General features: G+C 41.4%; 3 protein-coding genes across 4 annotated transcripts; 1 reads left to right on the plus strand and 2 right to left on the minus strand.

Annotated features, from left to right (window-relative positions):
* Positions 1–321: 321 nt before the first annotated feature.
* Positions 322–1,335, minus strand: LOC131289538 (uroporphyrinogen-III synthase). 2 transcript variants are annotated; one of them, XM_058318830.1, is made up of 2 exons: positions 1,190–1,325; positions 322–1,078 (listed from the first exon to the last, which is right to left on the minus strand). In XM_058318830.1, exons 1-2 carry the CDS (start codon positions 1,196–1,198, stop codon positions 419–421), a joined length of 669 nt encoding a protein of 222 aa, XP_058174813.1. In that variant the 5' UTR covers positions 1,199–1,325; the 3' UTR covers positions 322–418. The 2 variants fall into 2 exon arrangements, with proteins under 2 accessions (XP_058174813.1, XP_058174805.1); XM_058318822.1 differs by having other exon boundaries at positions 322–1,335.
* A 403-nt stretch (positions 1,336–1,738) lies between these two features.
* Positions 1,739–2,408, minus strand: LOC131281289 (exosome complex component CSL4). The gene has a single exon (XM_058310566.1). It carries the CDS (start codon positions 2,406–2,408, stop codon positions 1,764–1,766), a length of 645 nt encoding a protein of 214 aa, XP_058166549.1. The 3' UTR covers positions 1,739–1,763.
* A 1,903-nt stretch (positions 2,409–4,311) lies between these two features.
* Positions 4,312–26,138, plus strand: LOC131283048 (putative odorant-binding protein A10). Its single transcript, XM_058312608.1, has 2 exons — positions 4,312–4,519; positions 25,996–26,138. The coding sequence occupies exons 1-2, from the start codon at positions 4,312–4,314 to the stop codon at positions 26,136–26,138; spliced, it is 351 nt and encodes a 116-aa protein (XP_058168591.1).
* Positions 26,139–27,192: the final 1,054 nt, after the last annotated feature.

The raw sequence follows: 27,192 nt of genomic DNA on the forward strand, positions 1-27,192 counted from the left end.
CGTAAGGTAGAGTTTCGAAAAAGGTTAGCCAGTTAATCGAGAAAGGAGAATAAAGCTAATGAAATTACGTTCAACAAACCCATCCCACAGTAATTCCAACAGGCTAGTATACTTTTCGTAACAACAAGATAGCAATAACATTTAGTTTCAGTTAGATTAGGTTCTTGGGTTGGGGTTTTTTAAATTTTTCCTTAAAGGGATTTTTTCTGTAATTTTCCGTTCAATCATTTGTCACCGATGTGTCCATTGTACCGCCTTTGCCGCATTTGGAAAAAAATCTACATCGAAGACGGATTATTATTGCATTGAAGATGCATCCTCAGTTTCTCTGGATAAACCGGTAGATTCTAAACAGCACCACGTTCTACGCCCTTGTCAGGTTTTGGGGTTGTTTTGTTTTTTTACTTTAGGCCACACTTTAGGTATCATGCAGTAGCGCACCGACGACATAATCCGGCGACGGTTTCTCCGCCGTCCGGTGCACGGTGATACCCTTATTTTCTATTGCTTTCTTGGTGCTCGGCCCGATGGCAATGATCCGCTTGCCAGTCAGGTCTAGCCGATGCTTTTCGAACACGTGCGCACAGTAGTTGATACCGGACGGGCTGAAAAAGAGTAAACTATCGATCGTTCGATCTTTGTTCGCGTCCCCGTCAGACCGAAACAGGGCGACCAGATTGCGCTCCAGGTCGCGATGTGGCACCGTTTCGTACACTTCCACCGAGTCGAGCGAGTAACCGTACTCGGAGAGCTTATTCTGCAGCACATCCTGCTTGAGGTTACCACAGGGAAAGAGAAAGGGCATGGTGACGGTTTTATTGTACAGATCGGTCTTGATGAAATCCGCCAGATTGCTTGCGTTCCCCGAGTGGTGTCCTTTTGTGTCGAGATCGAGAGATCGCTGGATCAAATCGCGGGATGTTTCGCCGACCGAGTAGTTCTCCAACGTTTTCCAGTCGTCCTTTAGCTTCTGACCACGTACTGCATCCCGAACGGCCGTTATGCTACGCGGGCTGGTGAATATGAGACCGGAGTACTTGTACGGCGATAGCAGCCGATCCCGCAGCACCTCCAGATTCTTGAAGGAAAAATCGAGCGTCGGAATAAACACTGGTTCGAAACCGTGCTTCTCCAGCAGAGCACCGTAATTGTCCGAGTTTTCACTTTCGGATTTTAATATCACCACCACCTTTTTCATTGCTTTGCACTGTCTTTAGTCCTGGGGTGCAACGTGTACAGTTGCTAATTTTCTACTGCACCTCGATAACCTTTGCTGTACCAGCAGCAAACGATTGCAAAATTGGTGCAGATTATGTGCGAAGTAAATTTTCACCAGATATCGATGTTTTTGTTTTGCTTTACTACCCCGATTTGACAGCTACATGATATCCAAGTAAACAAACATACGGTACGATGATTCCGATTCGTTTCAAGAGCGTATTGTTAAATAAAATTGATTTCGCTGCTCGTGGTAAAATAATATTCGTGCTATAAGATGGTATCAAAATTATTAGCCTTTGATGAAGGATACTTAAATAATTTTTAAAACAAGTGTGTTAACGGCACGGTCCTGGAACAGTCGACTATGTGATATAAACTTATTCACCCTTGAAAGGTTGAACTGTTTACGTTTTGCACCGCAAACAGCATGCCATGCTTCTCAAATAATTTACGATCCAAAACATGAAAAGAAATTGTTCCACAGAATTTTAGAAGTAAAGGACACTCAGCCATAGAGTTTCAAAATTTATCTTTTTTTTTATTCAAAACAAAGCAAGAGTTTTACTCAACGATTGACCCTTTTCCGGTACAACTTTAGCCACTTTCCTCGGTTCTTTGATCAGCGTTACGGGACACTGAACTTCCGTCCAGCAGACCGGCACCATTGGTATCGTTTCGGCACCCGAGTTGGCTCGCGAACTAGGCGAAATGGCCACCACAACCCCAAGCTCGTTATCAGCCGTGGAAAGATGAAAAACATTCAGCTCAATTTGATGGAGTACACGCGCTAGGATGATATCTCCCGGACGGAAACATTTGTGCATTTCCACCCGATCAACCTCCGTCGCACGAACGTCTTCTTTACGAATGATCCCTCGGAAGCCTCGATTGAGGGCCGTTTTACCAATGCACAAGATGCGACATTTGGCTAGACGATGCTGCACTCCGGTAATCCTTGCCGTTACGATGTCGCCTATAACAGGTACCGTGGCACCACCACCAAACGAAACCACCGAGATGTAGGTATTTTTTTCACGTTTCTTCATCCGCACAATGCCGGCCAGTGTGGCGTGCACGTAGCCGAGCTTTTCGTAGGTACCCTCGCTGGCCACTACGAACTCCGATGCGGCGCACAACACTTGTCCAGGAACGCATATTAATGCTTGTTCTTTATTTTTTTCACTCATTTTTGTGAACGTTCCGAAACCGCACCGGTGGGCCAGCGAAATTTTTAGGATAAAGAAGTTGGTAAATAAAATAAACAGACAACATTGAGTTTGACGTTTCGGTCAAGGTGTTTAAAATTTCATCAGGTAGGGCAATCAGGTAATTTTGTTCCAAAGCAATCTATTTTTGGAACATTATAAAAGTAATCCAATGTCACAATGATTTCAAAAATGGCCGTTGAACAAAAGTATAAACAGTCAAACACAAACAATTTATCTAAATAGATAAAATTTTGATTTTATTCCGTTGACATTGCCCAGATAGTTGAGCTCCATGCTGCTTTGGATTTAAGTATATTTACATGCATATATGTTGCTGAATGCCGCAAATAGAAAATAACATAACATATCAATGATTTTTTTTATTTACCGGTACTCATGAACCCAACGTGAAGTATTGCGTTATTGTCATTAAAAGCATAATATTGGCCATTTGTGCTACTCTAGAGCCCCAAAGAGTTTTAAAATATGACTCAGTTAATAACGTTTATTCTAATGTTATTTGAGCAGTACATTTCATAGGTTGGACATTTTACCTTTAATTTTCAATACGATAAACGATAAAGTAAAATGTGAACAACGATCTTGATAATTAGTGATTAAAGCTTGCCTTTGTTGATCTCAGAAACATGTGCCCACAGCCTGGTTAAACCTGAAGGCTGCTAAATCCCCTATTTTTTCTCTTCACCTATTCTAAAAGGATAACTTGTTTGCTTAAAGTGTCTGTTCGACAGAAGGCTTAATTAAAAATTTAACTGATTCCATTTTGATTCTGCAATTCATAGTATCATGGAACAATTCTATTGTTCCCTGTTTCATTTCATCAATTCTATTCTTAACCAGAAAAGCACAATACAGATACCGCAGTGAATAAATCATCTCAAATAAAATTTGCCTTCGCATTATTCGTGCATGCATCAACAAATTAAGACATTTACTGTCGCCTGAAATCTAAAACCTGTAAATTCGGATTGTAAAATTTGGATTCACTGTAATATACTCTCTGTAGCACTAACTTTTTTCAGTGTCATACAAACCTTGCCTCTCACTCTCCAAATGCGGTGCCAAATGGCTCTCGCAGAAAACGCAAACCATGTTGAAGTTCGGCTCCATGCTGGAACCCGAGCATGCTTGTGGGCTACGCCGAGGAATAAAAACAGCGTTCCCCTCTAGGATACAAACTCAGTCGTTGGCGGGATTCCAATCTAACCGGAACGGTAGTAGCACGTGCGCTTCGAGCCAATTCACCCGGGCCTTCCGGGAAGTCGCTGTACAACTCCCGTTCGTCAACCCAAAAACGACACGTGCGTGTGCGTGCAATTGCGTATCCGGAAGCGAGCGCTGAGCCATCCCTGTCATCATCGAATTACATATCAAGCACGTCGTCCATCCTGCGTTCCCATATCGTCCACATCAAAACCCCTGCCCCCTTCAGTTGGCGTAAAGCTGATTATGTGGTAAACGGTGCCGGCCGGTGGAGCGTTGTGTTTTGTGAAACCCGACCACGACACACGATTGTCCCGTGGCAATTCGTCAGTTGTCACCGAGTGGGACTTGTCCACTGCTGGATTTGGCTTACACATTAAACATAATAACCATTAATTTATTACATTAACGCATCAAACCATCGCGCTCCCAGTGTGACGTCAGGCAGAGCAAGGAGTGGTGAAGTGAAGTTTGTGCGAGTTGAGGAGAGTTTGTGTTTCTGTTGATAGCATTGAAGTGAGTGAAGCCGCCGACGGCCATCTCCAATCCTCCCCATCCCTCCTTCCTCCACTTCGAGGCCCCTTGTGGTGTGTTTGCGGTGGGAGCGAAGCATAAAGAACAACCCAACCTAACGCAACCGCCAACCGGCAGCACAGAAATGAGTTCAAAAGCATTACCAAATCTATTTATGCTATCAGCGGCGGTAATTGTGTTGATGGCGGTGCTGATCGCCGGACCGCAGCCGGTGGTCGCCAACGACAGCCAGAATATTAACCGGCTGCTCAACAATCAGGTGATTGTCAGTCGGCAGATCATGTGCGTCCTGGAGAAGAGCCCGTGCGATCAGCTCGGTCGTCAGTTGAAAGGTAACGTACCGCAATAGACGTTAAATGTGGCATTAGTTTCCGATGTACTTATGGTAGTAGTCAATCTTTCAATCGTCTGATGATGGCTACCTTGGTAACAAACCATTGGTTTTCTTACCAAATAAGACTTTGTTAAATTTTAAACGCTTTGTTTTGGCTTCTCCTCTTATCTTGATTATATTTGGTTGGAAAACCCCTCTTATTTTGATTATATTTGAGTGTTATGTACGAATGTTTAAATGCACATAATACATTTTTTTAAATAATTATGATTGTTGAATATTCTACAGTTTCAAAGGTTTTCTTCCTTTTCGTTTGATAATATATCATGTAAAATTGTTTTCGGCAAATATTTGAAACAATTGAAATTTGAAACAATGTTTATACAATTTTTCAATTCAAAGTGGTCGTTCGTAGTCATTATACGTTAGTTGTTTTGGCTTCATCCACATCATCATTATCATGATTGTTTTGGAATTTCCATTTAAGGAATTTAGAAGGAGAAGAGGAGAAAAATTACATAATGTTTTGTTATCTTTTTTACTATCTGATAATAATTGACAGGAAATTATTCATACTCGGGAAACATTTAAAATCATGTTTTAAACCATTTGCCAATTATTATGTCAAGAAAGTGATTTTGAAACATCCCCTTAAATGAGCTAATGGGACTTCAGCGCAGAAAACATGATTGTAAATAAGTGCTGTTCATCAGCCGCGCTAAATATCTAGTACAGCAAAACACCTCGTCCGAATCTGTCACCAAGTTCTACGAGGGAATTTTCCTTTTAACGCCAATCACCACCAACGCAGTAACAAACAACGTCCAGCGTGCCACTTTGGTGTCGACTCTCAGTTGTCATCCATTTTCCGTCCTCTTGATCTCTAGACCCTCGGGGAAATCGGTCAAACAACGTTTCCCGCCCAGAGCAGAATAAAATTCCAAGAAAGCGGAAAGGTGCCGGAAAAATCGGATCTGTATGTGTGTGGGTGTGAGTGGGCAGATGGCGGACGGAAATTTTCTAAAAAAGCACATCCGGCTCGAAGGACTAAAGCAAACAAAGGCCTTAGTCAACAAAAACCGAGCACCAATCTCAGGGAATTCATTAACGGTCCTCATAATGAAGTGAAATAGGAAGAGATTATGTTGGATTATGTTTGAATTGTTTTGCTGGCCCGTTCGGTTAGGCTGTGTTGGTCCTGGTGTTATTTTGTTTGCATTTTAAAGTCGTGCAATAATAGTTAAAAAAAATAGAAGCAAATCATGGTGGGGACTGATTTAAGTAAAAAATGGTACCAGTTTTTTAACAATGTGCCACTGGTACATGATTCGAAGAGCTTTTCTCCCATCCAACTGAGTATTATTTTTTATTTCCTTTCGTTCGGCTGGAGTAAAGCACCAGGCGCCCCCATAATGAATTTAAACGAGTGCGTAGCTAACAATACCATGTTCTACCTAGAAAAACATTTTGTTGGTAATTGGATTGAAAACTGCACTGCCAACTTTCGAAGCAAATTTTGCGAAAGTTTCACTGATTTGCGCACTGTAGACTATTGTCCGCGATGAAAGTTTGATGCTCATTAATTTTACACTCCAGCGGGAAAACTTTATCCGATGGACATGGTTTTGCATTCCCGATATGACTCGTATGTTTCATGTTTTCGTTTCATATCGTGAGCCTCATTTGTTAGGTGCTTTCTACGTGCTGGTTCGATGTTGTTATTCAATTTTTAATCCCCTATTACCAATACGAAGGTAGTAAAATCTAAGAGAATTAAAACACTTCCGCGTACGTGATCGCAATTCGTATTAAAAATTTGTTGCTTGTTTTTTTGTTATTTCCCAACTACAGTGGACGTGAAATCACGTTAGCACGCTTATATGATTGAGTTTTGTTTGATTTTTATTTCTCGCATAGTTCTGCTGCTCCCAGCTGTACATTCAGAGGTTAATGTTTTTGATGAAATGTGTAAAACCGGATCCGGAAAGGATTTGAAAATGAAAGCCGCATCTGTCAGAATGGAAGAAGTTTTTGTTCTGCGGGTTTTTTAGCTTCCTGCTAAATTATTATATCTCAAATGAAAAAAAAACAGCTCCAATAAGGGGAAATAACAATTCAAAAACTCGAATGAATCCAACGCTAAAAAGAAACCAAACTCGAGATTGTAACATCTGTTTCTTGTTTTTGTGTTGGTTTAGTCGTGAGCGAAAGATTTTGTTATGTCCACTTTTCCATTTATTTCCAACCAAAACCTAACCGAAACAACTTTAACCTTTCCATTGTTTCTGTTCTGTGCTATTATTTTGCTTGCTTTGTAGGTCAGGGTGGCCGAGTTTTGCGCCATTCGGAAGCCACCGGTCCTTTTTTTTCAATAAAACTAGTCCGTTGCTTTCGACAAGATGAACGAAAATGAGTGAACAAAACAAAGAAATAAAAGCCGTGGGCAAATAATGACCACCCGAAGAACACAATGGTGAACGGGTAAGGCGAAGCAAAGGGATGGAACGAGATAAAATCACACTGGAAGCCTGTTGAATGTATGGAATGGAACGTGAAAAAACAGCAACATCTCATAATCAGCTGATAACCTTTCAAGTGGTGCTTTTATGATTTTCATCCTGGAAACAGATTATCTTCTTTAAGCTATCCTTGCAGTAGGGGCTCTTTGGATGTGTGTTTTTGTAAAGTTGCGGAGATTTTTACGATCTCTAGCCAAACATCAGCCCGGTGAGTTATAGGTTTTTAATAGAACTATTTCCGCACAGTGAAATATAGCACTGGAATGTGAAAGCCTCTTCCATGTAGAAGTTGCGAGAAAATCATCTCAGAGAGTGCACTCAGTCGGAAACATCACAGACGAAGAGGTACTCCAGGGTGGGAAAATCTTCCGATCAACAAAGACGGTGCGGAAAATAACATAAAATCCAAACCGAGATGAAAATTTCTCTTCCCCATACCGGAAATGAAGCGAAAGTCAAGGAAATGTTTCGAAAAGAGGAACTTTATGCCCACCCTAGGAAAGCGAAAGGACATGAAAGACTACGAACCGAGGCCGTCCTGTTGCACCGTTTTCTGCATGGCGCATCCTGAATCTTCCGTCCACCAAGCGGGAAACCGAGGCTCACGTGGGCATCTGAGAGTAAGAATGGAATTTTCACCTCTTCTGCGCCAGAAGAGGAGGAGATGGCGAAAAGCGAGGAAAGCATTTACGGGAAATTGAATACTTTGCCCGTCCGACTCGGGTGAGCAAGAATGGCGTGGAATTGACTAGGAACTGGTATTTTATCGTAAATGCTTGAGTGCGGCACGCGGAACGCTTGTTGACGGCGCCATAGCTTTTGTGGCGCAGATTGTCTTCCGTATCCGGGACGAATGGAATGCCGACTGTGCTGTGTGGAGTGGGACGGTTTCACGAGTGCTCAAATTGAATTGAGCTTCGCGTCGAGATTGTATTAAAAATTCAGAAAACACATTTTCTCTTCGTGGTGTTCGAAAGAAAACTTTACCACGCGCGTCATCTGAGGTAAAACGGTATATTTTTAATGAGGAAGGAATCCAAAAAAATAAAAAGAACTAGTCAAAATTACCAGATAGATACCTGACATAAATTGCATACCTTATTTATACAATGTCATTATCTAATCCGTAAAGCTTTCAGAGAATCTGTTAAAGTTCCTGAGCTACGATGGTTTCTTTTGGGAACTTAATTCAGAACTGGCATTTCGAAATCAGTTGAACAAATCAACGATGATGCAAAGAAGACTTCACAGATTTGAAAGTTTGCATGGTAAGGTTAGGCAAGATGCATTCCTTAAGTGAAAAGTATCCATTTCTCGCAGTCTGTTCAAGAAATGTAGCATACATGGTATAGTTCTATTCATTAACAACTCTTCTATTGCCGAAAGAGTTCAATTTTGAACTAAAAGCTATTGAATGGCTAAAGGAAACATAAACAAATATTTTCATGACCACTCTTTTTCGAGCTTCCTTTTAAAATTATGGAAAAATGGTTTAACTCTTGGGCCACACACTGTTGAAATAATTAAACTATTGCTACTTATAACGATTCTATTCTTTCCATACATCTGTGGTTTTTAAAACAAGGTATAACAATTGAATGTTTCTAAAAACAAATAAAATTACATTTTGTTGTGATAGGAGTATGCTTAAGGATATATCCAAAATTGACTTGTGTTGCTTGATGTTTAACAGAGCTAGATTTAATAAACAAGGAAAATTATGTATTATTCTTTTTTTTCTTGGGTTCTGCCGCGCGTTATCCATTGCATATTATCGCCCGATACGAAGGGTGATTTCGTCTCCATAACAAGAATGCAAGCATTTTGAATGCAATTCGTTTGGAATTTCCCTCGGTTTTGATTCGATTTGTAAATATTATTATAATGAGATCGTTTGAATAATTGAACATATCATGTGCATTTTCCAAGCGATCCCCAACAGTAAGGTTCCTTAAGTTATTTCACAATAAAACAAATATCTTTGTGAAACCCGAAAAGTTAGTATCTGCAGCGTTATTTTTGCAATATTGTATCGATATCAATTAAATATCTGAAGTAATCAAAATGGAACAGAATGCTATAAAAACATGATAATGTTATCACATCAGATAGTGCCATCATTTCACATCCAATTATTGAAAATTTATTTTGTTGCAAACAAATACTAAGCACAATTTGCCCCTCGAAGAGAAAGCTCACGCGCTAATCCATACAATTAAACTACAAATCCAAGGGAGGGTGCAATTTTTCCTCAAACAACCGAGCTCAAAAATCTTCCCATGAGGTTCACGCTCAACACAACCAATCCATGTGGCTTGAAGGAACTGGTGAACAAATGGGGTGCCACACCGAAAATGTGTCAGCAACAATACACAACCCTCGTCACGAATGTTAATTATGTCGCGTCCAACCACAACCAACCGCTCCACAATGGATTTGTTTGGATTAAACACTGCCGGGAGGAGTCAACGAGGAGACAAAATGACAGGGAAGAACCATCATGGGACGGACGTCCATTATTAAATGTACCCAAATTTGGTTCTTTATCGTTGACAGATGCAATTAATAGGCTTCCGATGAATCTCGTTCACACTCAAACAATTTGTCTGTAAAAAACCCTTACATATCCCCTTACGAAAATTAGACCCAATTGAAGCTTAAAATTGCACACCCATAAAGTTTATGGTCGTCATTTTTATGGAATTTTTTTTCTGTTACAAAACTTACTCAAACATAAAGCTTACCGGTTTTTCCGGGCATAACCATAAAATGTCTCTTCCATTGCTGAGTCGTTTATCCGAGGCCTAAAAGGTCAGAACGAATTGTTACCATTGGCACCTCGTTTATCGATTTTGGAGCACGGAAAACAAAGCACATCCCGAGATAGAACGGATCCCAAACATTTGAAACATCCTGATAAGCCCGCGGCTGTACTCCGGTTTTGGCGTGAAAATTCGGATTTGCAAACCGTTGGCCGTTGGGATCCGTCGCATCCCTTTTCGTGCGAGCGCTAGCCAAGGGCCCAACGGTAGGGATTCTCTGTTTTAATTTCACATATTTTCCCCCAGCTTAAAGGCTTTTACGACCGAACTTTAGTATGGCTGTAAGGATGTTGCCGTAGTTGTACCGCGAGAACGTTAAGCATGTAACAAGCGACTTGCCTCACTTAAAGCTTTCATTCGGAATCGATTTCCAAATTCATGCTCACCGGACTGTTAGTGTCGAGGTAAATGTTTGTGGTGGCTATGAAAGTGCTATATTTCCGGCACTTTCCCAGCGTAATGGTCGACGCAATCGGTCTTCGGGATGGACAAGGAAAATCAGAAGTCAATCACATTCGAATCCGCACGAAATGATAAACCACGGAAATGGATGATTTTTATAGGTGACCGTAAAGAAAAAGGTACCCAAGGCTCGTAAAAAGCACCGCGTGTCCCGTTAGGGGTTCGCTGCTGTGTCTCACTGTCTCCTCGGTGGGTGATTCCTGGAAAATGATACTAAAAGATTTATTTGCTCATCATAAAGCGCTTGCCCGCTTTTTATGGTCACGCCAGCTGACGATAGCGAACATTTTAATGACAATATATTAGGGTGGAAATAAGAGAAAAGTGCGGAAACGGAAATCGAAACTTTCAAAATTCCGATGACCTTTGACTGGGATGGAAATAAAAGTGCATGAATGTTACCGACTGGAACTGGGGAAAATATGATCTTTCTGTGAAATAGATTATTTGGAAATTTGTGCAATTGTTTAGTCGGCTTTTGGAAGTTTCCATAAAAACCAAAAACCACACTTTCTAGAAATCATAAAAAGAAAAAAACGAAAAAAGAAAAATAAAATTTCGTAAAATATGTATTTCAGCTACCATTTGCGCGTTTATGATAGTTCAAAGAATTTGGAAAATAATCATAGAAATATGCAAATTCGAAGCATGCCCATTCATTTCTATTAAACATCGAGTTGTGCGTTGAGCAATTGCAATTGATTTCCACTACATTTATTTTGAAACAAGAACTATGAAACAAGGACGACTGAAGCCGGGCATGCCCATAAGGAAACGATACCCCCACCCCATATTGATCTATGACCTCATGAGCTTGTGTAAATAAGGTAACGTTTTTCCCAACCATTTTCATTCTCCTTTGTCGCATGATAAGGGTTGATGAAAAGCGCCCAACGTCAGCGTCGCATTTGGCGGGCCAACTCGCAGAATGTAAGCCCCAAAAATTAATTAAACTTTTCCAACTACACCACCGTACTCCATGGTTCTCATGAACCGGCCATTTTGCAACCCCTCGTCAGTGGTGGAACGCTTCGAGAAACTGTTGGCACGTTCCGATGCTGGTGGAAAGGAACGCGTGGTGGTAGGGGAAATGGTACAAACCCAGAAGCTGACAGCATCGAACGTGAAACCCTCAGTTCGGAAAACACAAATGGAAATGGGAAAGCAAAGAACGCACTCACTTGGTAGGTGGTGCAATCGTTTTCCGCTCGTATTAATTTGTAATCATTAATTTTATTTCTTCGAAATCAAATTTCCAATAAATTTCCTCAAACATCGGGCTCATGAGCGGACGAATGAAAAATTGCTTTATGCTTGGCTGCCATTGCAAATTCATTCATCATTCTTTCAACGAAACATTTCCATTACCCGCGTGTGCACCACCAAGTTTGGCACCGAATGAAAGAAATATGGAAAATAGCATGTTTTCGTTGATTGAACTTTGGTTCTAGGAAAATGTCTTACATGCAGCAAGCAGATATTTGTGTTTCAGCGATACCGAATGGTTTCGTTCGATTGACGATTGAGAGCAATGTTTTACCATGGAGTCGTACCTTTTAGTCGGTTGCTGTACGATTCATAGACGATGAAAAATTCCCCGCGGCTATTTTCATAGAGTAATGGATGAATTCATATGAACCACATGAAACCAAAGCAAATCAAACATGGAAAACGAATCCAATTAATCTTTTTCTCTATCATCCATCTGGCCCTTCAGAGATTTTGTCGGTACATAAGGGGTTCGATAGGAAAGAGGCTACGAATCAAAGATTGGAAAATCTAACAGTCACAAAAGCCTTAAAATAAATCGCATTTTCCTATTCATCCCAATTTATATTTTCTATTAGATTTCAGAGCTGAATTCCATGTCGTATCTTTGTCCGTCATGTGTTTTGTTGTTCTGATTGCCCTAGAGACTACTTTTTAGACAAATCTACCCGCAGTTTCCCTTTTCTCTAAAGGCACACCGAACAATCTGACAGCATCGTAAAGCAAGAAGCAAGAACATTACCGACCACAAAAGCTCATTAAACTTTTGTTGAAGAAAACATAAATCGAGCTTCTCCAGCTGAAGGGTTAATCTGTGATCGATGGTCAAGTGAGTAGGGTGAGGGTGGCGAGGTACATGGCACATGGTACAATCAGAGGTTGATAGAGTAAAACTTTAGATCCCGGAGGAAAACACGACCCGCAGCTGGAACGGAATGAAGCATGCCTAGAAACAGGGAGAATACAATCTCTGCAAGTAGCATATTTTCTTGCTTCCCCTTGTGGTGAGGTGGTGGGAAAATAGATGGTGATAGAGGGTGGTGTGGCGGTCCCAGAGTTTCAGGACAAATGTGCCATCATGAGCGTCGCATCGGTCCGCCGGTTTGTTTCATTTTATGGCTCTGGGGTTTGAGGATCGGTTTCGAAGCCGGGGAACGTAAACTGTAGCTTCGAAAGCAAGTGGAAACTTGTGCTGGTTTTGTGCGGAAGGCACAGACAGAGAATGAACAAACCCACCCGTCACAAGCCGGTTGTTGAAAGAAAGGATAAGGAGACAGATCCGGCTATCCATTGTTTACGTCGTGATTGAAACTAAGCAGAAGAAATATGGTTTGCTTATGTCCTTACACCGCTTACCGGTCTATTATCATTTCGGCACACAAAGCACTCGGTTTTATTCACCAGTGGGAGTTTTGCTGACAGTGAAATCAGGCATCTCTGTTTACAACCCAGTAGCGGAATTAAACGGAAAACAAATACTTCTGCATCCTTCTAAGATTACCAATATGGTTCAGTTTGAGACTGTGAGTAGAAGGAAAGACGAATAATCGGTTTTTCATTGAAATTTATATCTATAAAGTGTAACAAATCATTTGTAAAAAATCCTTCCGTTATTTTATTCTCTTCTTTTTGAAAAGTTTGATTCAGTTTAATAATTACACAAAGCTTGAGTGGAACTATACGTCTTATTTTTTGCGGTGAGCATGCGTTCACATTTTTTGAATATTTTGCGACTGTTCCAATTTTTGAGTATGTCTTGTGAACTTTTTCACAATACCAATTACTTTTTCTCGATGCTTTGCTTCACTAACTTTATCAAATGCTTTTATCTGCCACTTGTGCTGGGCCGTGTGCTATGGTGCTACCCAACACACACAGTACAGTAAAGTATGGTACCACACACGCACTTTGAAAACAAATTCTCGTATCAAAAGAAAGTGCCATACTGTCATGACAATAAAGTTTATAACTCATACAATAGTATAGAAGGAAAATAATTTCCTCATCTTGCACCAAATACCGGCTACACGCAGGCCTTGCACATTGGCATAATCAGTGCCTTATGTACGAGTATTTCCAAAAGTCAGCAATGTTGAAACAAAAAAGCAAAATTGCTTAACAACTAGTAACATAGCGAATGTATTATTCAAAAACTATTCATCAGACAAAATTTCAAGTGAATTTATATACATTGAGTATGAGTTATAAGTATTTTTTGTGAGGACCATAAAAATGTACATTAGATTCATATAAACATTGTGGCTGTTAAAATTTCTAATCTTGTTTGAATTTTAATTGGAAGTTAAGCAAAACATGTATACGTTAACTAAAACCACCTAAAATCGAAACATGAATCGAATAGAAGTGAACCAAATGTTACTTTGAAACAGTTTGTTGATATTTTTTCTACAAGTTGATATTTTGCATTCACATTCAAGAATCTTAATGTTTTATTCGTTGAACGAATAATTCTAAATCATTGAGTAAGGGATTCATGGATATTCAAAGCTTCGTGTGCATCCGTAATATTTGGTGGGGAAGAATCTGAATCTAAAGAATATTGAATCTTTGATCAATCATAAAATTCATGAAAAAATTAGATTCATCTAACATCTTTAATTTCAATTTCGAATATTTCATTTTGATTGTTAAACATTATCTAGCAAAATGATTCGTAAATACCAAATTTAAGCAAATTGTAAATTATATACTCAACTAAGTTACAACTATGCAACAATTTTCTCTCATACTTTCTGCTTTCGAAGGACACATACAATTTCTTCGACGCGCAACTTTGTTTTCCTTGTAGAAGCATAAGGAAAATCCTGCTAATGACATCGAACAGATGCTAAGAACATAAGAGAAATCCTTTGATCCCACCCATCACCGACCCTTACCATCCTTCTTGTTCAGGCAAATACATATTTGTCTTCGTAAGAAAATGTATCGCCTATCGGCTGACACGTGCTGTAATCCGCTTCCGCTAAAGCTCGATACGATCCGTGGCGCGAAACGTGACACTGCCGAGCGCCGTCAGAATGAAAATCAAGATACTCGACACACAAATGAGTTTCATTTCTTGGATCCACGGCTCCACGGTCGCTCCACGATTTTACCATTTTTTCCCCGCCGTCTATTCTGCAGCTATCATCGAAGATGACAGGCAAGGCCAACGTTACCCTGTGTTTCCACCTTTTACCTTCGTGTTTCTTTCAAACTTCCCAATCCGGCCTGTCATAAAAATCCATCCCTAACCGCTCGTCCATGGAAATCCATGCGACGATGATGTCCAACTTTACCCAAGTAACCTATGCCCTGACCAAACAGGGGGTGAATGAAGAGGGGTGGAATATGCAGAAGCGTTTGGAATGCGCGGGTCCGCATCCTTCCGTTCGGCAAACTACTTCCTTCCAACATTGATATGCCGCTACATAGTAGCGTGGCTTATCTCTTGTTCTCTTTCTCTCTCTCCCTCTGCGGGTTAAGGCAGAAAGGAAAAGGAAAAAGGTGCCATCAAAATTCCACTCGGTATGACCGGTGGAAGAGGCGGAAAAATGCGCCCATCAGACCGCAGCACACCCGAAATGCCATTCCACTTTTTTCCGCATTGCGAGTCGCGTACGACGCCGAAACTTGCGTGGAAGAACGACCTAAAAGGGCCCGCAAACGGGGTCTAAGGAGTCACCGGGAATCCCGAGGCCGCGCTCACACGATCCGTCCACGTGGCGTGTCGTGGCGGGAAAAGGTTTTTCCTTTTGCTTCTCAGCGGTCGTTTGCGGTCGGCAATGAAATGGAAGAGGACAAAGAAAAAATCCCACCCATCATGCAAAGTTGCAAAGTTTTGTATGGGTATATGTGTACGCCTGTGTGTGTGTGTCCCTGTGCCTGTGTGCAGTTTGTGGCGAAGGAGTCCACAGTAATTTCTCTTGCAAAACGGGAGTACCACACGTGGAAGCAAACGTCGCCCGAGGCCGGCCATTTGATCCGTCATAAATTATTCAACATCGTTAAGTCTTATCGCCGACGTATGGTGGCGTCCGGTTTCCGCTGGCATGTGACCGACCACGGCGAGGATCATCTGGTGCCATAGGAAATTCACATTTGGGAAACCCACAATGTAACGAAAGAAGGAAAAATAACCATGCACCCATTAGAACTTGCACCGGGCCTAGGGATATTTCCCGTCGAATGTGAACTTTTCCTGAACATTCCTGAACAAGGAAAAACCCATACAATCGCAAACGAAGCATTCCCCCCGGGTGTATCGTCGTTAGGGTGCTAATGAAACGTGACGAGTAATGGAATTTTATCGCCCGTTACGGCACGGCCATGATTTACAAGGCATGGGGCCGGGAGGCTGGGCGAGACAAATTTTGTAAACTTCAAGTGAAACCAAATTGATTTCACTAATGAGCATTCCGCATTCAAAGTCAATCTCTTAATTTGTCTAAAGGCTTGCGTAATTACTGCGGGAGCATTTTGCAGCGACGCGCGGAGTATTGGAAACAATAAAACCTGCCAACATTCCCTGGCGCCAATTTTGGTCGGAATGAGGTCAAACTGTAGCGTGCCTTCGTTCCGTCGAGCGAAGCATTTTCCATCGCAGCATTCGTTGTGTGCCCAAACATCGCCTCCAGCAACGGGAAGTAGGCTAGGGAATTTGTACATGACGTTGATGGTACTCCTTTTCCGGAGGAGGAATGCCAATTTTCACCCTGTAGCAAAAGAAAATGGCGCTGAACGGACGTTCCCTTCCATCCTCTACTCAATATTGCCTCGGGAAATGTGCTCCAAGAATTTAGAGGTAAATTTTGTAAGGTGGCAAACTAATGGGACCGAGGCATGAATGGAAAATTTCCAACAGCCAAATGAGCAGCTTCTGGTCGTTTCCATGTTTCGGAGTTGTTCATCAACGCACACATACAAGTACATACTTTTTGTTTCAAATTATGCAAATAATGCTGGAAATATGCACCTACCGTTGAGTTCAAGTTGTGTGTTTATTATAACATATTAATGATAAAATATCAAAATTTTAATATTAAAGTTCACTATTAATGGGTGATGGAAATCTTTTCGAAAAAGATCTTACTTAAGTGCCAAATCATCTACATTTAAAAAATCAATTTACTCAATGTACAATACAATCAATCAATATACAATTTAAATAAGAATGTTAAACTTGTTATGTAAATCCTTTGAAAATTAAAAAAAAAACTGATTGAACGAAAAAGTCAATTCCAGATCACATGAAAAGATTGAACAAAACCTTCAATTCGTTCTCCTTTCCCAGGTAGTCTCGTTCCTCCAAATCGGTGTGCCGTATATCCATGGAAAGGTTGCTCCAAAATATGACATCGACAAACATCCAGGGGAGATGTTTAGCTATTCTTTTTCCTCCACCCTCATCCCACCATCTATTCGTTTCGCCAAAAGCGTAGGCTAGCGAACTAGAAGCAAACAAACTAACGAGAAAACAATACCTTCCATCCCCGGGTGCCAGCCGGCCGGAGGTGAAAGTTTCGTGTTTGCGGATAATAAATTTTACAAACAAACAAAGCAACCCCACATCCACCCCATGGCCAACAACCCTCGGCCAGGGTGCGGAACTTTTCCGGCCTGTTTATGTTTTATTTTTGTTTTTCCTCTCCCCGTGCACGACAGAGAGCAGATTTGATGCAACTCGGCAACTAAACAAGTTCGACTTGGAACGTGATAAATTCACCGCATGTGGAAGTTGAGTTGACTATTTGAGGTGGCATAGGAATGTAAAGAAAGGGTAAAACGAGTACGAAGGCATCTCAATGGAGACCAAGGAAAAAGCCCACCAGCCCAAGGTTGAATGACGTTCGACGGAAAATCACTCGTCTCGATCAAGGCGCGCAAGAGGATTAAAAGACCTTAAAATACTACCTAACCCACCCAGCAGCTCATCGATTTTCTTGCCCGGAAAACGAGTGCGTGTATGTGGAAACTTTAACAGCCGCCGAAATTCGGTCAGAAACAGTCGCGCAATTGTTTCTCAACCAAACTGTACGAGGGAACTTTATTTTGAGGGAATAACTTTACCCGAAAGAGATTAACATATCGCACGCGTTAGACATCAAACTTATCAAACTGCGCATCGGGGTTGAAGCTTGGCAGAAGGTAATAAAAATGGAAAAAAACATGATTCTTGGCTGGAACAAATTTAATGTTGTACCACTTTTCCAGCGAGCGCCAACCGAAGGTGGGTGGAAAGGCTTTCCCTTCCATCGAAAGAGCATTGCGTCGGTCTTTGAAAAGAAATCTTTCGCACGAAACTTGCCACCGTTGAATTTTCCTTCCATGTTTTGTGCTGGTGAATAAAAAGTTCTTCTTTCGAGTTTGAGTTGGCAAGCCTTACCTCCCCCACGCATTCTCCCTCTTCCTCTACAGTAGCTACAGGAGAAGAACGATTCGACGATAAAGAAATTTGGGAGTTTTCTCTTCGGTGGATTGTATACAAACGCAGAGCACGCCTCGATTACTCGGTTCGCGGCTGGTTACGCAAACATAGGGACTGAAATTTAGGCGTAAAGGAAACAGTTCCTCCCTTACACCGAGGGTTTCATCCCAGAAGCTACTTTCAACAATCCGCCCGGCTCGATACATCATCGCTCCATCAGCGTTTTTGCTGCATGCTTTCTCTCCTCCAAACGTAACTCGCCTTTTTCGACATTACATCCGCCGCGTGCTTTCGTTGCTCCACCTTCTCGGGACTACCAAATTTATTCATTGCCGAAAATTTGATTCTTAATTTCACGGATCAATGGCAGCAACCGCGCCGGCAGGTTGCGAAGTTTAGAGAGATTACAACAGTTTCTTCCGTTGCCTCGCTATCGATCACGATGAATGCGTAATTTGGTTTTATAAAGCGTGCGGGTGATCTTGCCAATACTAGGAACTGCTTCTTTGGGAGTATTTTTTGCGTATTAACGGAGTAGATTAAAATGGAAATTTGGGTCTGAAAAAAGGTCATCTTGATACTAGACACACTAACTCATACAAAATACGCTGTCGGAAGGTGTCGATTTCCGCCGGTGACGGCATTGCTCTTTTCGTCGTTTGATTTTTCAATTTCGAAATTTGATTCCCGTTTTCGACCCCTCCACCCTCCATTCCGATAATCGGTCCTCCGATAATCGACCTTTATGGATGCGGGAAAAAATGGTCCCATAATTGGAAAACCTTCGTTATAGCGTTTCCCGGCGTTGCTTGCTTTCTCGAAGCGTCTCGTGAATGGTGGAATCAACGAAGGAAAAAAAATGTTTCATGAAAAATGAACAGGCTTTCCCCGGCACGCAACAACGCAACGGTTGAAGGAAACGCTAACAAAAAAACTTCGAAAAAAATGAAGAAAAAGTAGGTCCTTCCGTAGTAAGGAAGGAAACCGCGCAAAAATAACAAAAAGCGCTTTCCGAACGTGGAGTGCACTCCACGGAATTGGATTAACTTTGCGCAGTTTGCAGTCGTGCATGAATTCTTTGGGAGTAATAAATTTATTGATTTTTTTGTTTACAATGATTTATACACATATTCTACTTGTAAAGGCAAGAAAAAGTAATGATATTAGTTTTTTTTCGATAATTTACCATCCAAAATACACCTGTTGTTATATTATGCATGGTCAAATTACATGCTGAATCTTTGTAAAATCAATACCTGAGGTTATTAAGAATCTGTTTTAGGATTTATTATTTACTTTTTTATTATTTATGATATAATTTAGCTTTTTTTATTGTTTAGAATTTTGTGCATACTAAAAACTCGCCCAATACTGAATCGTTACTTTTGAAACTTTTCACAAATTAATTGTAAGCACTGCAGATGTCGTTGATGGTTTGTTACATTCCTGGTTTTTAATAAAATCATGTCAAATTTACGATTAAAAATTAGCCTTTATCTTATATAAAAAATAATTATTCATAGCAATTGCACGGAATTCGTTAGTATTTAGTTTCTAAATTTTGGTTCATACACGATTCAAGCTAGTTGAAAATAATCGTGGAAGAATAAACTTATTCATTAAATCGAAAAAACTTGATTTAAAATAATTCAAAACTGCTGACTAAAAATAACCAGCACTCTTAATGTCCATTACTTCCTCCATTAAATTCTTGTGCGATGAAAAAAGGCACTAAATTTGAATAAATAATTTTTACAACAACTCTACCATTGAAGGATAATTGATCATTTCGTTTTTTCGAGAAGAGAAATCTCAACTTATAACACTTTTTCATGATAAAAAAAAACTGAAAAAGCCACCCCAACGAAGACCAGGACACTGACTTTCAGTGCATCCCTCATCGTTGTTTAATTGAGATAAATTACACGCTTCCACTTAAAGCCATTTAGATAGCGGACAGCTGGAAAAGCGGGCTAGAACTCAAGGCCGAAAAGAACGAATCCCCCGCCGGCCATTCGATGTAACGTAGCAGCAGTTGGACGTAATTAGGGGCTCTTTTGAAAACAAAAAGGGAAGGAAAAATGGCAAAGAGATTTCCCCGAAGGGGAAGGAAACGCTCGCTTGCTGCCAACATTTATTACCGAGTGCATCCCACATCCTTTCCGATCGGGGAGGATAAGAAGCGCCGTCGGCGACACACTCGTCTTGGACGGATCTGTAAGGACCCGTCCAACAATTAGTGGACGTTAATGGAAGTGACGAAGCAGTTGGTAGCATCGTTCGGGGAAAAGTGCCCAGCCTGCCTGTTGACTGCAGTTTTCCTTCGCAGTGGCACTTCGGAGCGGTGTATAATTAGATTTTTACAACGTTCAATGGCACGACGATGGCGTCCCGGTTGGACTTGGCTGTGGGTGCTTCCGACGTCGTCAGGCGTTGTCTTTTCCAGACAAAACTGAAGTGTCATTCTTCGAACGCTATTTTCTTTCACCGGTGATGACACAATTTCCTCAGGCTCCTATGGCACAGACCGCCACTACTGAGGAAGGTTGCATTGAAATACCCAACATTTAATACCTTTTGGAAACAAGTGAAAACTTGCAGGTAATTACAGTGATTGAAGTTCGCAACAATGTTTGAGTACTCGAACAGCTTCAGGCAGTGGCCATAATCAAATACTGGAATCATTAACTTGATTGCATCTGCTGTGCTGGTAGGAAGTAGTTTGCTAATGTGTTACCTTATCTTAATTATAGAATACATCACTCTTTAGAAGTGAACGAATTTTGCTGCAATTTTACGACAAAGTTATGATCGTTTGTCACGCAACGGAAGAACACCCGGAAAAACTTTTGCTCAGTTATTTGCCTGCAGTATGACTTTGCACATTTCACATGACAAATGTCAGTTTTTCTCCTCAAACCAAATCGTGCTGTGGGTTGCACGAAAAACTATGCAGCCAGCCGGTTCATATCAGCGTTCACAAACAGTTCGGTGAGTTGGGATGCACGACTTTCCAACTATGGCAAAGGGTTGCAAAAGCGGTTGCTTACAATTTATTACAGTTATAGCCGTTTAAAAATCACCTCTTCGCTAGCAGACATTTTCACCTCAAAAACCCTCATTTATCACATCTATCGCGAAAAGGGGTTAACGAAGGAAAAATCAGCATCGGTTTGGGTATTTTACCCTTTTGCACGTATTCGTAACAGTTTGCACGTATTTAATAAATTGTACTTCTCATAGTTAAAAGTGAAAAAAAACTTTGAAAACTATTCATTGAATCCTTAATAAGTTACAGTATTTTTGCCTTAAATCGAAAATCCAATAAGGATATCTTATTTCAACTTTTTTTAGAAGAAGCATTCTTCCAACGAATCTTCTCTTCAGCTGATCAGGTGGCAAATGCAATTTGCCGAGGTGGAAGAAAAATTGACTCCATTTATCGCCGTTCCGCATGAGCTTTCCCGGCCATTTATTTTCAAAATTGAGTCCTTTCAGACCTCTCATGTAAAAGTTCTACTCAGCACAAAGTCAGCACAGCGACGTAACAAATTACACGACCATCCTACATTTCCGGAACGGGCGGCTAACATTTCCTGGAAAAAGGCACATCACCACCGACAACTGGTGTTTACTCCGACACTGTGCACCTGGGGATTAGAGAAAAGCAAGCCAGACTAGAACCGTCAGCTTGGTTGGGAAAAGTCGTATCAGGCGGGTAATCGATTGGCCGTGAATTTTTACACCTCAGCAGATCCGTTTCGGGCTCACAATAGAAGTTGTAATTTCGACGGACACGAAACGGAAGCAAATCAACCGCGTGCGAACGTGAGCCATTTTGGGAATGTGAAAGTTTTTAATTGGAAAGTAATTCTATCCTGTCGTCTATCTAGCTATGGTATCGATAGCGTATCCTAGGCACGATAAATACTTTATCCTGTTACCCGAATCGGGAAAGCGAAGGCATTAGCTGATAGCTCAAGTGTAGGCGCATGCGGTTCCACCTCCTAAAGTAGTCAAGTGGGCGTGAAATAATTCATTCTTTTCTCTGCTTCCCGGAAGTAACCTCCTTTCCGAGCGAGGCTTTTACAAAGAAACACTTTTGTGAACATCGATAGATTAACAGCCAATTAGTGAGTAACAGATTCGGTTACATTTGACAAAGTATCACGGATTGGTTGATAATATGGTAAGCGGATGGGGATGAGCAGTTGCAGGAAAACCATGATGTACTTTTAATTTAATAATGATTCGAGATAAAACACGAATTTATTAAGCAAGTTTCTTGAAGTGCTTTCCATCTCATTTGATGTGCACTGTATTAAACAACCTTCACCCGGTGAAATTCAATAAGAATGATGAAATTGGCGCACAGGACAACTATTTCCAAACTCACCTACCTTCATCACTTTAAAAACACTGCAAATATGTTATGTTTTTTATAACCTTAGCACCATCCGTCGGGTGGTTTATCCCCTTCATGAACAACATCTAATCGAGTGCACAGTATGCTCTCGTGGCAGCTGCATTTCATCCCAACCTCTGACAACATCGTCAGCATTAACATGCACTAGCCTTCACTCGGTACACAACTTTGTACATCCACATCATCATCGTCAACTTCTCAGGCTGTGAAAACTTTTGAGAAGCGAAAGGTTATCCCTTCCTTCTTAAAAGCTAACATTACTTCGAACGGGGTACGGTTGGAGCGCACGATAAAGAGCAAACAAGCGCATACCGAGAACGACATCTTGGCTAAATATATTATCAAAACACCCCGACCTAACGGGGGCAACGGTATGCTGACAGTCTTGACTCCCTTCTGTGCTGTCATGCTTCGGGTCTGGCTTGGAAAGGACGAAGACTGGATTCAATTTGCTGTCCTTTAGAGCTACTCACACTCTCCGAGAACCGATTAACATCTGCTAGAGTCCTTCGGTCTGCTTGGCGTGTCAGTAAGTGCTGGTGCAGTACAAAGAGTGCATCGAGGGCGATACCCTGGCGTTGTTGACGTGCCTGTGCTTTCATATCGAACCACTTGGCATCTATCGGAGGGTTACGGCATAAGCATCCATCCCTGCAAGCCTGCTCCACACCTTTCCGTACTCCATTTGCACTTCATTGTGGCACTCGTTCATTAACGCAATTTGCATTTAAAGCCTTGCCACGGCACGCTTCATTTCCTTCCATGGGTTCTGCACGTCACGCCAATGCAGAATGACAATAATGGTTCATTTTCATGAGCAAATGTCCTATTTTCCGTCACGCTATGCGCTGTGTTCTACTTTTCAATAGGCGCTGACACTCTTCACTAGTGTGACAATTTTCCTAATGGACGGATGGTAATGGATGGATCGCACGCCACGGCTTCCGGCACCGATCGCACGATGTCGAGTGCGCACTCCAAACGCCAACTTGTCAATCAAATGTTATTGATAGGTGCTATGTCTTTCTTCTTGAGAAAACCGAATTGAACGAAGGACCTTTCTTAGGCTGGCGGCAATTTTGAAACGGTCCTATGCAACTTGAGTTTTGATTATGTTATTGAGCAATCTGTCTCTGCTAGTCTTTTTCAAGAATTTTAAAAATAGACCACCAAGGGTAAAATAAATCGTATGTGTTACAACCTATAAAAGGAAGTTTGAAATGTAACACGTAAACTTTGTTTCTCTGCAACTTAAAAGAATCGGATACTACGCAAGTAGTGTAGTATTTATTGTTAGGTAAAAGATCATTCTGAAAAATCTTTGACAACCCATTTCAATCCCACAGACGCGTTTGAATATATTTATTCCAATTATTCATCATTAACCGTGACTTCAACGGAAACTTTCACAACAACTTCTATATCTTTTGAATGGAAAGAAAATATCTTCAAGCGAGTAATTCTCTGAGCTAGTTGTTTTCTCCTGTGATTTTTATAAACTGTTTTTGTTATCCTACATCAGGATCTCAACCATCATGTGTGTTGAATAAGATGATTAAACACGTTTAGCTTTATCGCGATTTGATGTTAAAACAACTTATTTTTATTTGTATAGGAAATCTCTTTCAGCTTTCACCTTAAAGCTTCACTTTCAGTACCAATAGATGGGCCATAAATATAAACATTTCCTGCCTGAATGAACTGGAACCAATTGCACACCACCCCATGCGTGCCCAACGAACGAACCATTTCATCCGCGTTCGTGCATAAATAAACCTGGAACTGGAACCATTCACTGCCGTCCCTTGGTAGTGGAAAATGTATTAAAAGTTTACCGAGAATGTGGTAAAATCAATTTGTCATCCCTCCGTAGCACAAGCCCTTCGAGCACCATTGAAACGACCTTACATTTGATTAGCTCGTTGCGGGTGAAGCGTATAATTTTACCGAACTCATACGTCTAGCATGCGATAAGCGGAGGGTTGTAAAATCAATTACACTGGCGTTTTCATCCGGTTCCTCTGGTCACGGGTATCCCGACCACTAATTGGGACTGTTTGTAGAACCGATCGCGACCCAACATCTCGTTGTGGATGATGATGAAATCGACCACAATTGAGGGCTCCATCCGCCAGCGTGGAAATGTTGCGCTTGATTTCCATAATCCACTAGGTTTGGTTTGGGCCGCGTGGTAATGTTGTGATCTTTCAAATACATTGATGAGGATATGGGCTGATGGAAAGAATTTCTAACATTGTTTAGTTGTTCATAGAAACGGGTACGTATCTTCGTAAAAAGATTTTAAATAATCTATTACAATCATTATACATCACACAATTTTAATTAATGTAAAATATATGAAATATGCTTGCATTGTATGGATTTTACCGATACGCTTGTTAATGCGCTTCAATTATAGCGACGAAATTCATCCCCAATACTGAGTGCTGACAGGGAGCTCCAAATTCGCTGTTAAGCTGATCACTTTTCCACCGAAAGCGGCCGGAAAGGAACGCTCAATATCCAGCTCCGGCAGCTCCCGACATAATCCATTTCCAGTTCGGTGGCTTTTGGATAACCACCGAGAGGCACTGAATGGGCGCAGAGATGTGAAGTGAACTTAACATTAACCGGCTCAACGCACACTCTGCGTTTGCGAAGCTTACCGAGCGCTCCATTGCCTGATAGACACACACCACCACAGGTTGGAGGGTAATTTAAATGTGCTGTTGCTCTGCGAGGAAGCTGTTTAAATCCAATGGAAAAGGTGTGGAAAGTAGAATGGGACGAAACAGTACCGGAAACGAACACCTTTTCGATCACTGTTGGGACTTTTTTTTCTGGAGGACAGAAAGGAAAGAGCTCCCCCCGCCCCTCCACCCCGGGGAGGGAGGGATTTCACCTTCGATCCGTCAAGCAATGGCGTTGGGTGTTGGTGAAGTCGAGGTAAATATTTATCAAAGGTACTTTCATTGGACCTGAGTGCTTGGGGACTAACTTTTACGTCAAGCTGCGTTTTTACACAAACATTCTCCAAGGTTAAACCCAAAGCGGGAGTTGTTGTTTTTCTTTACACTCCCGCATGGTGCAGTCAGGATTGGAAATGTAAATAAACATGTCTCAGAATCAGAAGTTAGCGTAATAAAAACAGAAACTACCTATCTACAGCGAAGATTTTTCCAAAAGATCATCATTACTTTTGCATGAGCTGAAGCGCGGGATTTTAAAAGTCGTTAAATTGGTTACTTACATTTATAATACAAGTTAGAAAAACCTAACATACTTTTTTGCAACTAAGTTCTCTGAGCGGTCCTGGCATGACTGAGTTTTGCTCAAAACCACTTACGATCACCTGCTAAACTTGTCCGATTCCAGCGAAAACCCAAAACAAAGCGGTAAACACTTCGAAGTAATAAATCCTTCCCCGTTTGAACCAAAAATCGTCAAAATGAGCTGAATAATTAAATTATAATTGAATGTGAATTTCATTAACTGCTTGAACCTGTTTCTAATGCTAACATGCTTTACTCTTCCCTCTTTCGTCCACAGCTGCCCTACCGGAGGTGATACAGCGAAACTGTCGAAACTGTTCGCCGCAACAGGCCCAGAACGCCCAAAAGCTGACGAACTTCCTGCAGACCCGCTACCCGGAAGTGTGGGCGATGCTGATACGCAAGTACGGGGCCGTTTAAGCGAGACTTCGCCTCTACAGGAAGGGCGCACCACACTGGCGGAGAGAAAGTTCAGCAGCAGAAAGGGTTTAAACATTCGCCAAATTTTCATCTCACACCCAAGACTATCAGACAAAACATGAAGCATCATAACCTGGGCCTAGTTGAGAAGCCCACTCTGTCCATAACCGAATTATGCAACTACAACCGTTGGTAGAAATGTAGGGTAGAAATGGAGACATTTTGTTGTGAGAAAAATGAATTGAGAGACGCAGTAGGTTTCAAGACGAAGCAACACAACACATACACGACCCATTCAGCTGAAGTTGAAAACTGAATGGCGGATTCGAAAGAAAGTAATGGGGGCTGGAGTTTCCATTCGCAGAAATCCAAACGTTTTAAACATTCATGTTCCTTTCCCATGCCGCTTGAGACAGCTATCGAAGGTGATCTCGGAGCCCTTCTTCCCGGAAGCTTTTCGTTTATTTTCTGGGCGCTGTTCCTGTGATTCTTTATTTCTCCTTCAACAAATATAACAAACAGGGAGCACCATGTTCCGGTCTTCTTACAAACCTTTCGAGCACTTTAACGCAATTGTTGCCTTTCGTTCAATTGGCGCTTGCTCACTTTCATCTCACTTTAATACGTTTCGATCGAGTTTTGTGTGAGCTTGTCGTATGGAATTGTTGTCATTTCTATCTCCTCGGCGACGCCTGACGAAAGCGGCTTAACGAGTTTTTCCTTGTGCCCATTCCAAGGTTGACGCTCGCTAAATTTGTTTGTACGACAACGACCAACAGTAACGGCGTGGAGATGCATAATCGGATTATGGGCCCGTGGTGGCTTACTTGGCGATCCAAGCCCGTACCATCAGTTTCATCAACAAATTCACATATTTCGAACAGCGATCAAGCGAAACCATGCGAGTTGCGAAAGCTTGCGAGAACAGAGTGGAGAAATATTAATAATATCACTGCAGCAAAAAATAATAATACTATGTGATAGAACCATATCCCTACAGAGTCCTAAAGCGTTGGCTTTCGATTGGCGATAGACAAAGGTTTCGTCTAAAGCG

This window comes from Anopheles ziemanni, chromosome 2 (assembly GCF_943734765.1).
Source record: "Anopheles ziemanni chromosome 2, idAnoZiCoDA_A2_x.2, whole genome shotgun sequence".
Classification (NCBI taxonomy): Eukaryota; Metazoa; Arthropoda; class Insecta; order Diptera; family Culicidae; genus Anopheles; species Anopheles ziemanni.

Coding starts and splice junctions, on each gene's coding strand:
- LOC131283048 (XM_058312608.1), top strand. CDS start 4,312: ATGAGTTCAAAAGCATTACCAAATCTATTTATGCTATCAGCGGCGGTA. Junction 4,520..25,995: donor GCTCGGTCGTCAGTTGAAAG/GTAACGTACCGC, acceptor TTTCGTCCACAG/CTGCCCTACCGGAGGTGATA.
- LOC131289538 (XM_058318822.1), bottom strand. CDS start 1,198: ATGAAAAAGGTGGTGGTGATATTAAAATCCGAAAGTGAAAACTCGGAC.
- LOC131281289 (XM_058310566.1), bottom strand. CDS start 2,408: ATGAGTGAAAAAAATAAAGAACAAGCATTAATATGCGTTCCTGGACAA.